The sequence below is a fragment of the Trichoplusia ni genome, chromosome 18 (genome assembly GCF_003590095.1).
Source record: "Trichoplusia ni isolate ovarian cell line Hi5 chromosome 18, tn1, whole genome shotgun sequence".
Classification (NCBI taxonomy): domain Eukaryota; kingdom Metazoa; phylum Arthropoda; class Insecta; order Lepidoptera; family Noctuidae; genus Trichoplusia; species Trichoplusia ni.
In genome coordinates, this window is record NC_039495.1 from 1,759,785 (window position 1) to 1,774,893 (window position 15,109).

Genomic DNA, 15,109 nt, shown 5'->3' on the forward strand with positions numbered 1-15,109 from the left:
ATTTACCATGTATGTGGAAATGCATAGGCTTACAGGACTTATAAAGTTAACTTTAAAGCAGGTTTATCTTTGGCTTAAAAATATTCTTTGAGACAATATAATAGAAATCCTACTTTACCTAACTAACAAAAAAGCGATCAGAAAACACGAAACCATTCAATAATAGCGTAAATTTAATAAAACTCAAAGTACATGAAGAGTTAATATAAAAGAAACTACATGAAAGTCGTAAGTGTTTACGTTAACGCATCGTAAATATATTCAACACACTAGACATGAGATGTCTAGCGTGGGATTCCGAGACTCGGGAGCACGATGTCTCATAGACATTTTAGTTTGTAAACTTTGGAGATTAGTTTTAGAAGGGTATTAAGTTACTTATATTGGTCATTGAGAATATTTTTTCTAATAATATAGACGTAAGAAATAGAGAGGAATAACAGCTACGTTTATTATTTTTTAGAGAATGTTTGAAAAAAAATATCAGCCTTATGTGGAATTAGGAAATTTCAACTGCAAAATACACTAAATGTAATTGCATTTATTCTCGGACTTCTAGTTTTATTGAAAAAAGAATTTGAAACTATTACTCACGCAGTTAATTTATGACTTTAACAAAATAATAAACAACATCTAGGGATTTAATCTTAGAGTATTTAGTAGCAAGTTTATTTACTTAAAATAGAACAAATAATAAAATATAATAATTATTAATTACGAAACTAAAGTAAGGAAACTTTAAAATCAACAAAATCTTACAATACTACAACAAATAATAATTAACATAATCTAAAAACGATCACAACCCTTTTCACAAAACGAAACATAATAAAAACTCAATTACAACCAGTTTCAATTGTAGTTAAAAAACTCAACCTGCCTACCATCTGTCATATTAAACCAACCTGGGGGAAACAAGTATAACATCAAGGCAATTACAGGAGTCGTGGGAAATAATAACTGTTACCATAATTATACTACATGTTACAAGTATTATAACATAGGCTGTACAAATATATACCTTGTGAATGAAAAAAATAAACTAAGTTCAAAGTTGTCTATAAACCTGACTGGTGTTACATATTTTTAGGGTATTTTTTTTATTTATTCTCTTTTTAATGTTAGTGGTATTTTTACTTTTAACAACAAATAATTGTTGTTGAGGATTATTTATAATATTCTTTGGAGAGTAGTTGTTCAATGGCTAGAAAAAGAATTCTGATGATGGAGAAAAAGGAGATAAATTCTTCCCAAACTAACAAAACATCAAAAGCAAAATCAGAGAAAAGAAGAATACTAATTCATTCTAGTTGACTCATAGTAATACTAATTTTAAGTATATTAAGGCACTCAGTTTATTCCAGTAATCTTATTCACCCTCTGCCCTTGACCCTTGATAAGGGCGGATTTCTGGACTCTGACCTTCAGTGCCAAACAGCTGAACTAACAAGAGCATTGAACTCTGAGGTCAAACTCTAGAACACATCTCATTATGTGAGAAATATGTTTACTTAACTTTTGTAATTGTTATTTAGATAAGTAAAATTAATATGAATGCAATGTTAGTGATTCAATAATATGTGAAAGTATATATAAAAAAAACAATACTAATGCGCAAAGAAAGTGGGATGATCTTGACTTTTCCAACACAAACTAGCTCATCCCATCCCTGGATAGGTCTGGAAGTGGATAGGCTTTTGATGTACATGCTTTTGTAGCACTAAATGGCACAGGATTACCCCGAAAGAAACTAAAAATAATATCCACAGAGAAATCACAATGTCCACTATCTCTACCTAAACAAAAATATGCTAAATATTCTCCCAAAACAAAATATTAGTGACATGTGTCTAGCAGCACAGCAATCACAAGAGGAAGTACAAAGGATATTTGTTGCCAAATTTAGACAAACATAGTGATAATTAATGTATTTGATGAATTGAAATAGTGCCAATACACACCCATTCTATTTATATTTTGAATGGCTACTGTTTAATTTACTTTATTAAAGTTTTGTCTAGCAACTGTTGTTGCATGCTTTCATATTTTCATTGCTATATTTACAATTTACCCAAAAAACTGGTACTGGGCTGGACCATTTTTCCATACTGCGTCTGACAACTTTCGGTCAAAAGTAAGAAAGATGTGGACCAAACAAAATAATGAGGCTTTATTTCATGCTGAAGAAGAATTGGTGAAATGGTGGGATGATAATCTTTTTACAAGTTGTGGACTACAATGGGCTCTCCAAGCTGCACTGACACAATAATAATGAGCTACTCAAACATTTATTAATTACTACTACTCTCTCTTAACAAAAAAAAAAAATCTTAGCAATACCTAAAAACTAAAGTATATCCTAAACAGAACTAGGCCATAGAGCTGGAATTATAATAACAATATACCACTCTAAATAGAAAGAAACTATCAAAACTATCTACATATCCAGTTTCCTTTAAACAGTAAAACCAAAATAGCACGCCACTGATTGGTATGCTATTTTGTATCTCAAATCTATCACAGTTTGACATTAATCATGCTGTATTCTAACCCCTCAATTGGCCCTAATCAAGGGACATTGAAGACAAGTATTCTGCCTTATTAGTTACAAAATAGATCTACAATACTTGATGCAACTGTATCTGTCTACATTATGTAATTGTGATTGGTTAACTGGTATGCTCCTTGTATCTGAAGGTCACTTAACCAATTTAATATTGATGAATGTTATATTATCAGTAAGTTATTTAATATTCTTTACTTTGGATTATAATATATTGCAAATACAATGCATATATTTTTCCAAGCAAACATTCAATGTAAGTTTTTCCTTATAAATTGTCTTCTGATTCAAAAAACTTATTCATATTTGACCTATAGAACAAATATTTTTACATATTAACCAAGTGACAAACAGTAATGTTGTAAAATTAAACAATATTGTGGCTCTAAAATAGAAACAGTTGTGTGAACATAACAGATTTCAGTAATGAATGCAATTTTTCATTACTTTGACCCACTTATTAAAGTTAGCAAATTATTGATACAAGGTTGAACTCAGGGTTCATTCAGAAAATATTATAAATTATTTTAAACTTCAGAATAGTATTTCAGATACTTGAATTCAGTAATAGGTGAATAAGTTTCTAGTAGTTACCCAAAATATATGTTACTGCCTCAAACTGTAAATAATGTGTCACACATCGTAGAGCACAGAGAATGTTAAGTAACTTTAAAAATACATTTACATTGTATACTTGAAATTCATCATAAGTTAAATAATGTATTTCAAAATAACCTGGTTTATAATTACTGCCCAATAATTAAATTGAATGAGATGTATCCTTTACTTTACAATCTAAAAAATATTGGTAGAGGTCAACGAACTTGACTATCATAATATTTAGAAAAAATTGACTCAGAATGTAAGCAGAGAGAATAAAAGTATGAAAGTTGTTTCTTTTTATCTACACTGGTTGTATAATTCTGTTTGACCAAAAGAGAACCCAGGAATTGATTTCATTGATTAGTGGTTATAGATAATTATCATGTTAACCAATTAATTTTAACTCTGTAAAGTATTCGGTACTTATAGTTGGTAATTTGCAATGTTTAGCGACCGGATGCATAAACAAACATTTCGTTAACGCCTGTTTTCATAATTGCAAGCACAATAAATCAAACTACCGGCGTCTTTGATCACGACGCGATAAGAACCAACACATAACCACTTGTCGAACTTAATGCTACAACACCTACAGAAAAAAACAAAGATAGTAAAGAAAATAAGAAAGTTACCGTTCCCGGCTGTCGTGTAAGCGGTAAAATGGTAAACAAAACAACTGGGCGGATCGCGAAAAAAACGCAATCTTACCAAACAAAACACCCAAATATAGTAATTATATCACACAATTCAACTTCTATGACGTCTGTATCGACGATTTGAAGAGATATTTCGTGTAAATTTTCGCAAAAATCGGAACAATGAATCATGAGTGGCAGCGCAAGGGCACCGAAAGAAGTAGATCCACGAAATTTTCGACATAATTCAGCCGGAATACCAACGGAAACTCGACGTATTGGATTTACACGCCATTCCAACAGCTCACGTCATCAGATTCATGCACCGCCAAGACGAAACTCAATAGGCCAGCGGCACATGTGGGGGACGCCATTCTTGAAGCACCTTTCTTGGTATCAAAATGACAGTCTTTGTTGACGAAATACCCGTGCACAGCACAATTTAACACCTCATTTGCACGCACATCATCACTCAAAATCAGCAGAACATTAATATTTACCTTATTTCTACAATAATATCCAAAATACAACTAAATTTCTAATAAAATTTACCAATTTCCATACCTGTTAGTGCGCTCAAACGCAAGCTGGTCACGTGACTTTCTAGGGTTGGGACATGGGTGCAAAATTTTTTAACCGCTAAACAATGGCCAGTTTTAATGCCAGATTAATTGTATGACAGACAAGCACGATTGATTTTTACGTAAATAAATATCAAAATATTTATTTCTTGAATTATAAATTATAATTCGCATGAATGTCAATATGTTAAATTATATTCCTGACAAGATAAAGTATTTTTAACCGGATCTGAACCGTAAATTGCAGAAAATTTTATAATACAATTCCTATAACCGACTTCTAGTACTACAAAGGCTACTTTATAAATAACTTAATTATAGAATGCAGTAAGATAACACATAAAATATATATTTGTAACGGTTTATAAAAACGCGGCCAATTAAATTTAAACCATCAACCGAGCTAATTGTGCATTACACTTGAAATAAAAATCGTAAAAAATTCTCACATCCAACATCACCTAGCGAAAATAAATGACTTGATAATAATTGTGTGTTATTTTGTTAAAGTTAGCCAAAGTTTCTCTTTTCAGTTTTTAGATTAGTGATTTTACTTATACTCTTTCCTATTATTTAGGTGCCTCATGGCATGATAATCAAGTAGCTAAATTTATTATTATTTTTGTACATTTACGTAAACTGAAACATTTAATCGTTTTTAAAGTTCAAATAAACCGTAAATTGTTGGTAATCGATTACCAACGATGATTATAAAAAAACGATAACACTATTCCAAATCGATTCACAGCCACAAGTAAAAGTTTCGTCCAAAATCATTATTAGTTAGAGTTTAAACAGCACTCGTCTCTTGAAGGGATTTTATTTCCAACCACCACAAAAAATAGGTTCTATTTAAGGGCAAAATAAATGATGTGCTGATGGAATTAACATAATTATTATATTTAACTCAAGAAGTGTTTCAAAAATGCCATAATAATATAATTCTAAAAACTGTTTACTGATTCTGAACGAAGCCTATTTACTAAAATATTATTTCGGACTTCGTTCCCGCTAAATTTAATGTCAATCAAATTGTAATGGCAAAAAAAGATAATCAGCACTTATTGACGTTGATAACTCTGTATACTGTGTGATTTAGATGAAGTGAATTCATTAAATGTAATTAAGTATGTCTCTCCTTGAAGATGTTTTCCTACAAGATGAAGCTGATGAGGCACAGGAGCTGGAGAGAGTGATCGAAGGTGATGAATATGATGAGAGGCCTCGTTCCAGGTCTGCAACTCCTGAAGAAGATGAAAATGTTATTGGAGAGGATGAAGCAGGTACCGTTGATATATATAAAAATATAACTGTATAAGTTTAAATTTAAGGAGCCTTTCGGCAGAGTCAGATAAATAAGTTTATATTTACCTGCCCAGTATTAGTGTCCAAAAGGTTCTGTTTTTTTGGTTGCTATAAATGTTATTTATTTAAATGTTTCAGAAGAGGATAAAAGACGAGTTGAACCTACTTCCAGTAAAACTAAGAGAGTGATCAAGAACCCTAGGTTTATATTAAACCCAGCAAGGTTAACTGGCCCCAGAGGTATACAAGTAATCCGTGAGCACTTCAAGGACTTTAAATTTAAAGGTAGAGTATGTTATGTATAATTACTTCAATTACTAGAGTGGCTAAATTTGGCTTTTATGGAGAATTCATTTTTTGCTAGGTTCTATAGGTCTGTCTGGAATTAAAACTGACTCTGTATTCGTTTTCTTGGTTGAGGTGTAGACTCTGTTTCACGAATTAAGTCCCGTGGGTGTGTCGCTAGTATCTACGCCAATGCATCATTTTAGTATGAAATAATTTAGTTCCCACTATTTTCTGCGAGACTTCTTTTGTGAAACTGAGTCTAGCTGAGATTTGAGGCATTGAAAAAAATGAGTATACAACTAAAAAGAGTAGTGCTTTTTAGTGCAGTTCCTTCCAAATTTGTATATTTGTGCTGGTCGTTGGATAACTTGCCTCTTTTTCATTTGTGTAATAGAACTTTACATCAAATGCTCCCTTTTTATTCTTGTAATCTTGCCTCTTCTTCAAATACATGGTTCTTTTCACTGCAGTTGGTCAACATTTTCTTGGTTGTTGTTAGACATATTACAAAATGAATAAATATTTGAAACAGAAGTTAGGCAACAGTTGGTCTGGTCAGTCTAATTTGGTCCCTTATTTTTGATAGGTGATTAGTTTTTCTTCAGTCTATTTGTGGAAGAGTATTTCAGTGTTGAGAGTCTGATGGGTACATGCACAGTTTTCCTTTTTTGTTTGCAGGCAAGGGCCATGAAAAGGAAGACCTTGACATGGTTCTAAAGAAACTGGAGCATTGGGCTTATAGGCTGTACCCCAAGTTCCAGTTTGAAGACTGCTTGAAGAAAATTGAAGCTCTTGGCAGAAAGAGACCAGTTATGGTTAGATTTCTACTATTTGTAGCAATTTTAATACATTTACATAATTTGCAACCTTATGCCCTAAAAGCTAAAGGATAGAGGTTTATATTCTTAAAATAAAGAGGAGGCTTCAAATCTATTTTATGCATTTCTTTGTAATCAAGTACCTGTAAAATAAAGTAGGGAAAGTATTAGGCTACAGTAAAAAAAATGGTAATAGATGAATGGTTTTATTAACATTTATAATACCCATACATATAAGCTCGGTTATTTATGTTTCTAGGTACACCTCAGTAAAATCCGAAGCGACCAAATCCTGACTGAAGAGACAGTTGTCCAAAAAGACTCAAGTGATGAAGAAACTCAGAATGAACCACCACAAGAAGAGGATGAGTTTGACAAGTTGCTGCAGCAGCAGATAGAGATAGCCCGGGCTACACCTGCACCAGGGTCTGTTAAAAAGGTCATGGATACACCCAGACAGGAAAGGTAAGATTAGAAAAATAAATAGGTGACAAATTCTTTGCCTCTAGCCTATTTGTATGGAACTCTCGTTGTCGCGACTCATCGCGAGTCCGACTCGCACTTGAATGGTTTTATTTAAACTTGATACCCACAACTGTTAAAGTACTTTAGCAGGTTGTGGTAGAATATTAATAGAAATGTGACTTCATTGTATGAATATAATACTGGCCTATAAATATCTTACTTCTAGGCAAAGTCCTGCCTACTTCAGATTAATCATACAACAATATAATATGACAGTAATTTCTGTTTCATTTAACTATAAACATGAGTAACTAATATCATATCTAACTAATAAATTTCAGATCACCATTCACAATGCCGAAAGCAACATCATCGCCATCAATAAGCGACGAACAGAAAGAAAGAATGATAAGAAACAGAAAACTAGCTGAAGAGAGGCGACTGGCACGACTAGAGAAGCTTGCTACAGAGGCAAGTAAACCTCCAAGTATTAACATAGTTGATGCAGATGGAATTACTACAGAACATAATATCACTAAGAAGAACAGATCTAATGTTATAGACAGTTCAGATGAGGAATGTAATGTAACTGCTGTTAATCAGTCTGTGTCTGTTGATATGCATGCTAATACTAGTCATAGTCACGATAAAGAAGCAAACAAGAGTATTGAAAGCAAGAACACTGAGGCAGAACAAACTTTAGATGTAGATATGGATATTAGTGATAAAGTTAACTCTTTACAAACCAATCGTGAACAAATTACTGGTCAAGAGAATGTTAGTGATAAAAAAACTTTAAATAATGGAGAAAATGGTGATATACCAGTAAATAATATTGAAGACATGACTGACAGAGACAAATTAGGTATGAGTAATGGGGAAAATGGTGGTAAAGTTGATCTTCATAATGTAAGTGATAAAGGTGATATACTAACAGATGTTGTTGAAGGTATGACTGACAATGATAAGGTTAATGATGATATTGATCTTGGAATAGGTACAAATAAGGGAGAAAATAGTAGTAATAATGTTAAAGAATATCAAGAAACTGATGAAACTAACAAAGAATTAGCAAATCATGATGATATATCAATAATAAATACAAAAGAACCAGAAATATCTGAAGAACATTCTGCTAATATAAGTAATAATGAAAACCGAGTTCAATCACAGTCAGAAGATGAAATACTTAATGAAATTATAGAAGAACCTGAAAAAATGGTTACAAAAAATGTACAGACTGCATTCACACAATCTACTTCAGGAAATAATAAAGATATGATTGAAAATGTTAATACAGCTGAAGTCGAAGATATTATGGATGTGGATTTCAGTGATGATTTTTAAAACAAATAAAGGAGGTATTTATTTAATGATTTTGTTTTATTCAAAGTCCCTTTCTTTAAACGTAAATTATAATCGAACTGCTGTCGTTTCGTAAAGTGTTTGGAAGTTAATAAAAATGTTTTTCCTATGAGTTGTACTGTTTTAGCGTAGACAAAACCTTATTTGTAGGAGATTTGCTAAGGCGATCGATGCATCTGCTGTAGCGCGCGACTTCGTGCACGTGTTTATGAAGATATAAGTTACATACAACATATATCTTTTAACTACACACTGTGCTCATGTACGTTTAATGAAATGAGAATCAACAAAATCGGTATATCCAATCCGAAATTCTGAGGTAACAAACATACAAACAAATATATCGACGAAATAAGAACCTTCTTTTCGAAATCGTTTGAAAAAACCTATCTTAAATAGTGTGAAAACAAAAATAAAACAAAAGAATTCACAATTCAATTTTATTCACGATAGGATGCCAACAAAAACAAACCTTATCACAGTGTACACATGATCTGTATTACATTGCTAGTTAAACTAAGATCTTAATGATAAAAATGCATCTTTGTAAACTTTGAATATAGCTGACACCACGGTAGTAGTAATAATACAAATTTTCTACGAAACTAGATAGAAAAGGCCAGAATATATATTTCACAACATTAATTAAGACATTTAAATATGTTACTAGGTTAAGTAAGAGCTGCAATCACTTCAGTTAGTGTGGGAACGAGACGACGCTATTAGCTGCATGTATTGCATCTCGCTTACACAGCGGCAATGGCCCTGTTTTAAGAGTTCATATCTAGAGTTTAGTGACATTGGAATTACTTATGACCAATGGAGAAAAATATGACAGACACCAGTAAAAGCCTAATTAACATTTATCGATTAAATTATCTACTCTCATATTTTCCCTATAATTATTTCACATATTATAATCCAAAGTGTATATATGTTACGACCAATTTCCTTATAAAATTTAAAATATAGATGAAAATCGACTTATGCCTAAACACTTATACAATGGGCTACATAATTGGGGTAAATCGGAATACAAGTTTTATTTTTAAATTGGCAACATAGGTATTACTATTACATTGATAAAGGTAATAAACGTATTGTTAGCTATTTTTATTTATAGTTATCGGCAAGTAACTCGAAACAAATTCTCAAAAAAAAGCGGCTGGATTGAGTAGCCCTCCTTTTTGTAGTCGGTTAAATTAAAAATGATATTCGTATAGCAAACATTCAAGTTACTTGCCCACAACTACATTCAACCACTAAGACATGTATAGATCTAAACATTTATTTGCCGTTACTAAAATCACACAAGCATTAAACTCACAGTACTATCGAAATTGAGTTGTATATTCAAATATGTAGTTGTTTTTGTATCCTAGCCCCAATTGTAGAGAAACGTAACTGCTATTTAATATCACGCTTTGCCTCTTAGGGGATGAGTAGAAAAGGCAGAACTTTAGGGCAGAGTTTTTCATGTTATAAAGAAGCCTAAGGCATTTGGAAGCCAGGATGCCCATAGCTGGGAAGGACCTCAAGAAACAAGTCAATAATCAATCAAAAACGTTTAGTTTAATGTTTTTGTGTTCTTAATACATTCCACGCCTTAACAGTCTACTGTACTACTTGCAGTTTTGAGGTATTACTCCGGATTAAGTATTTTTGACCTATGTAAGAAAATTGTAATAAAAAAGGTTTGTTTTAATTTATTTCATTATTTTGCCTTAACACGTGAAACATTTTTGACTTCATATTTACATAATTTCAATATGACTTTGACATGTAGATTATACGTAAAATGACATAGAACAATTCTTACGCATTCAATATGTCCTGGTCTCAACACTTATGGTAGTTTAAATCCGGAGTAAGGTTCACATCAAATTTCTGGTACTAGCGCAGACCTCTACACTATAATTATCATTTAAACTAAGTTACATTCACTATAATTAGCAAGAGTATATACAAAATAATATTTGGTTTCATTTCAGTACACCGAAATTTTTGTTTTTCAAAACTTTTACAACTAAGAGTTACTGCACACATTTCGGTTTTGAAACCTGCTGTTGATGATATTGTTAAAAACAAAAATTTTGAATTGAGTTTAAATTTTTACCCAACTGCGTTAAAACGTAGGTACTTGTTGAACAAGGTCAAATTGGTTTCTTTGACAACAATTTTAAAGTCACGTCATTATAAAATCCCATATGAATTTAGATGTTAATATAAATGTGCACAGTACTACTCCATTCTCCCATACATTCCAAGCAAGCTATAAATTAATATTTAAATATCTCACTAATGTTTCTAACTATTTTTATGAGTTAGATTACGACACCCTTTACTCATTCAATTATTTAAATAATGTTTAAGACATCCTCTTTTCAGTAGAGGACAAATACTGGAAAGCTTAAACAATGCCTAAATATTTTAAAAAGTTATCAATAGGGTAGGTTGTGTTGTTTCGTACAGATTTAAGTTTCTGTGGGTTATTTTAAATACCGATCAAACTTTACAATTTTCATGCAAAATAAATGGTTAATGCCATCGAAATTTCAGCCTCATACATGTTACGTAATAGAATATGGCGGCTTCACATTGGCGATAATTATTTATTTCTAAAAGAAGCATTTTTGAAACCATTTTTATTATTGTCAAATGTTAACAAAAAGGTCCGAGTAGAGGTAACTTAGGTTTGTAATATTCACAAATTATAATTATTCTTTTTTTATCATGGTCACCCAACATTAGGGTGACCAAAATTGATTTTCTGGTATTTTTTACTAATTGATAAAATAATATTAATAAAATTATTGTAAACATGATGCTAATGCAACATTATTATCACACGCTAACTTAGTACTATTTCACGATTTTAGTACTAGTATTTCATTGTAAAATTTCATGAAATGTTAGCTCAAAAAGACCTTAACACTGGGATTACAACTATGACATCCAATTGGTTTGTTTTCATCATCCTGACATGATGTATTTTTATCGAAAGTTTATGATCAATATCCAAAAAATGTGTACGCCCCACTTTTATGACTTTTGAACTTAAAACGACGATGCACTTGCGTCTTTAAATGTGAGTGCTTTATTAAAGACGATACTTTTAAACTGGCTTGATGAACGGCCACTAGAAATATTGCGGGCCAGGCGGAAAAAATGGTCAGTAAATAGCTTTTCAGACCTATCAAGAAATACAATTCCGTTCAAGTTAACCAAACTTGATCAACAATCCAATGATGAAACGTAATTTTTTTCTCTATCAAAACGATTAGTTCCGCTCAACCAATAATACCCTCATATTTGACCAACACGAACTCAAAAGAAGCCCCCTCTATTTTTAGCTTTCAGCATTAACATACATATTTTTACGTCTCATAGACTCAATTTCGCCAAGTAAATTAATGTGAGGATTTAATTCGTGTCTGGGATGAGGGATGCGAAGAATGAGATGAAGATCATCCAGGTGACTGAGAGCAGGGACTGTTGGTTGTCGTTGTTGGTGGGCGGCGGGGCGGCCTCGTCGGCGGGCTGGTTGCGGTTGTCGGCCGCCTGGTTGGGTTGCTCGTTGCGGCGCTGGTTCTCTGCGGGGTTCACGTGGAGATCGCGGAAGAAACCGATCTGGTGCCTGAAAGGGGATTTAAGGTTCTGTTATTATTTATTTTCTATGGTTTAGTTCTGACATTTCGAAAAAAAGTAAGTATTTAATTCTATTCGTTTTTAATTTTTTAACAATCTTTAGAATGACTTTGACATGAAGAATGACTATCATTATTCTCCAAGCATCATTTCTTATAACTCTGGTTATGAATGTACACTTAATATTAATCTTTTGTCTGTGTGTTTTTGTTTTTATCAGCTCATGTGAGAACCTTAATTCTTAAGTCTATCTGAAAGCCGATTCAACAGTTATGAAGACGATGTCTGTCTTTGACTAAGCAACAAACTCAAACACTATTACTACATTTCACTAGCGATAAAAACAGCCTAACGCCAACGAAATTGGAATACGTATGTAGGACAGTTTACAGTTTACAAAATAAGTAACATGAATACTTACAGATAGCCAGCAGCTGCCAACAGCATTACGAGGAACAGTCTCGCCGGGCTGCCGTACAGATAGACCAGCGAGAACAGGATGGCCAGTCTCGAGGCCGCATACAAGTGGTCGAGCCAGTCCCTGGCTGCGAGAGCCTCATCGGGCTCTTCGACGGGCGCGGGCGTCTCGACCGCGGCGGGCGGCGCCTCTGCGGGGACAGGGGCTGGTGGGGCGCCGCCGGCTGCTTGCCACCTGGAAATAGTAAGGGGGTAAGTTTCTCTTTAGATCTGTGTTACCTGCGCTCGGTATTTGACTGATTTATGTGGTTACCAGCCGTTGCCCGCTACAAATCGAAAATGATCCAATGGAAAAATTAAACGGGAAACTATCCTATGTGTTTAATCTTGGTTATAAACTATCCGTGTAGCAAGTTTCGTCTAAATCCGTTCAGTGGTTTTTGTGTCATAAACAAACAAACATCCATAGACAGTGGAGTCATACCTGTATTGCACCTATATGCACTAATTCTGTTAGTGCAGAAATCGATACAATAGGAAAAAAACGTTGCCAATTAAGTTGTTCAGTGTTGTTTAAAGTAATGATGTTTAGAACTATTTTAGTTGAGTATTGCTTTCAGGAGTATTTTGTAGTTCCCAAGAATAAACGCATTTTAACAGCGTCCGTGTCATTTTTAATCAAATAAAGACATTAAATTATTTAATTCCGACTAATATTGTAGTTCTTATAAAAACATCAAGAAACAATAGTCTACACCCAAATCACAAGGCATGACACATCATAGTTAAATCTACACATTCAGGGATCACAGAGCGTGCCATCCAAACTATAAATACGGAAGTTCATCTAATGATGGTCGACCCACGCATCTCTATGTCTCGTGTACGGCGAGACGAGGTTTTCATTACGCGCTGTAGTCAGTGCCAAGTCATTAGTACGTTTTTAATAATTCTTAAATAGCTAGGTGGTTTTAATGTCTCTTAAAATGATGGTTTGATGTTGAGAACTGTTTTATATTCTTGGAGTTATAAAATAGAGATGAAATGAAAATTGTATATTGGTGGGTAGGAAATAATATACCCACGTTGAATGTATCATTCTTTTCAACTACAAAAAGGAGGTAATTCCCAAGTTATATTTTGTATTCGTATTTTTTTTTACTTCAGAGCTAGGGACTGGATGCCTGGATGGGACTGGAAACAGCTGTGATTTAGACCCTTAAAAAGTCATAAAAATAGTGTTTTCTTAGGTTTACGCGAATGTTAGACATTGAAATGAAACTACTTTTACGGATTTTATCGCAGGTATCATGGTCCCGGACAGTCTGCCCGTAACCATGATACCTGTAAAGGTGTCGAAACGTTGGGAACTAAAATCAAACATTAAACCGCGATAAAATCCGTAAAAGTAGTTTCATTTTAAAGTCATAAAAGTTAAAGTCAGTAGGTTTTTTTTTAAGTGAAGCAAAAACTTCTTCTACCTGACGGCTAACAAAAAAAATAGCAAAAAATCACCGATTAGAAGCAAAAGAATATTCTCCCAGCTATTTTTAATTACCTAACTCGAACGGCAGTGATATAGAATCTACATACATGCAAGATATGTACTCCAATTAAAATAATTACAGAAGAGCTAACGTAACTAACAATGCAAAGGTACGTAGCTATAAATAAATCACACATTGACACGTCTTTCTCACAGAAACAATTGTAACAAAACATCCGGTCATCCATACGTTAACAGGATGCAGGCGGGAGAGAGGGTACGAGTAATGGGGGACGGCAGGGTTTAAAAAGGAAAAATCCACTTAGACCGTCGCGCATTAAAACCTTCTTTTCTTACGAGTCTGTAGTGTTCTGCCAGGGGAGAGGGAGGTTTTTTTTGTCATCATATTCCATACTCAAACGCTTTCTTGGTTTCTAGGTACAATGCGTGTTTTCACTATGCCCCAATATGCCATGTGATAGCCGTAAACAATATTTTTTTAACTTTACTAACCCCAATTTCTAAAAGGACAAATCTCTTCGCATAATTCGGGTGATTGCAAAAATTACAACCGTAACTTGAAACTATTAACTAATGTCTGTTTTGATAAGCAGTCGAAATATACGGATGCAAATCTGATTTAGTAGTAGATAGACAAAATTACAGAATCACATAAATTCATAATAAACGGGTTAAAATTACATTATTATACGTAATACTCTTCGAAGCTTCAGGAAGTGAATAAACTATTTTAGTAACACAATCGGGAAACATAATAAATGAACTGACAACTAAACTCGGTTCAAGGTCTCGATCATCATTGTAATAATTTAGTAGTAGTAGAAAAACTGACACAGCTAGAGACCGAAAAGAAATAAATGGATAAAAAACAGTTTTGGACAAAATGGCTACAAAAGAATTACGTCATAGGTAAA

The 15,109-nt window shown here is 33.2% G+C and overlaps 2 protein-coding genes across 3 annotated transcripts; one reads left to right on the plus strand and one right to left on the minus strand.

Moving 5' to 3' along the window:
* The first annotated feature begins 5,358 nt into the window (after positions 1-5,358).
* On the plus strand, positions 5,359-8,628 carry LOC113502825. Of its 2 annotated transcripts, none has more exons than XM_026884544.1 (5): positions 5,359-5,665; positions 5,829-5,972; positions 6,654-6,790; positions 7,053-7,258; positions 7,600-8,628. In XM_026884544.1, the coding sequence occupies exons 1-5, from the start codon at positions 5,512-5,514 to the stop codon at positions 8,603-8,605; spliced, it is 1,647 nt and encodes a 548-aa protein (XP_026740345.1). In that variant the 5' UTR covers positions 5,359-5,511; the 3' UTR covers positions 8,606-8,628. The 2 variants fall into 2 exon arrangements, with proteins under 2 accessions (XP_026740345.1, XP_026740344.1); XM_026884543.1 differs by having other exon boundaries at positions 5,360-5,665; positions 5,826-5,972.
* Positions 8,629-9,049: 421 nt separating this feature from the next.
* Positions 9,050-12,923, minus strand: LOC113502826 (homocysteine-responsive endoplasmic reticulum-resident ubiquitin-like domain member 2 protein; the record flags this gene model as incomplete). The annotated part of the gene is given in 2 exon segments (XM_026884545.1): positions 9,050-12,260; positions 12,693-12,923. Coding segments are annotated over 2 exon segments (445 nt in total), but the record flags the coding sequence as incomplete, so codon positions are not given.
* Positions 12,924-15,109: the final 2,186 nt, after the last annotated feature.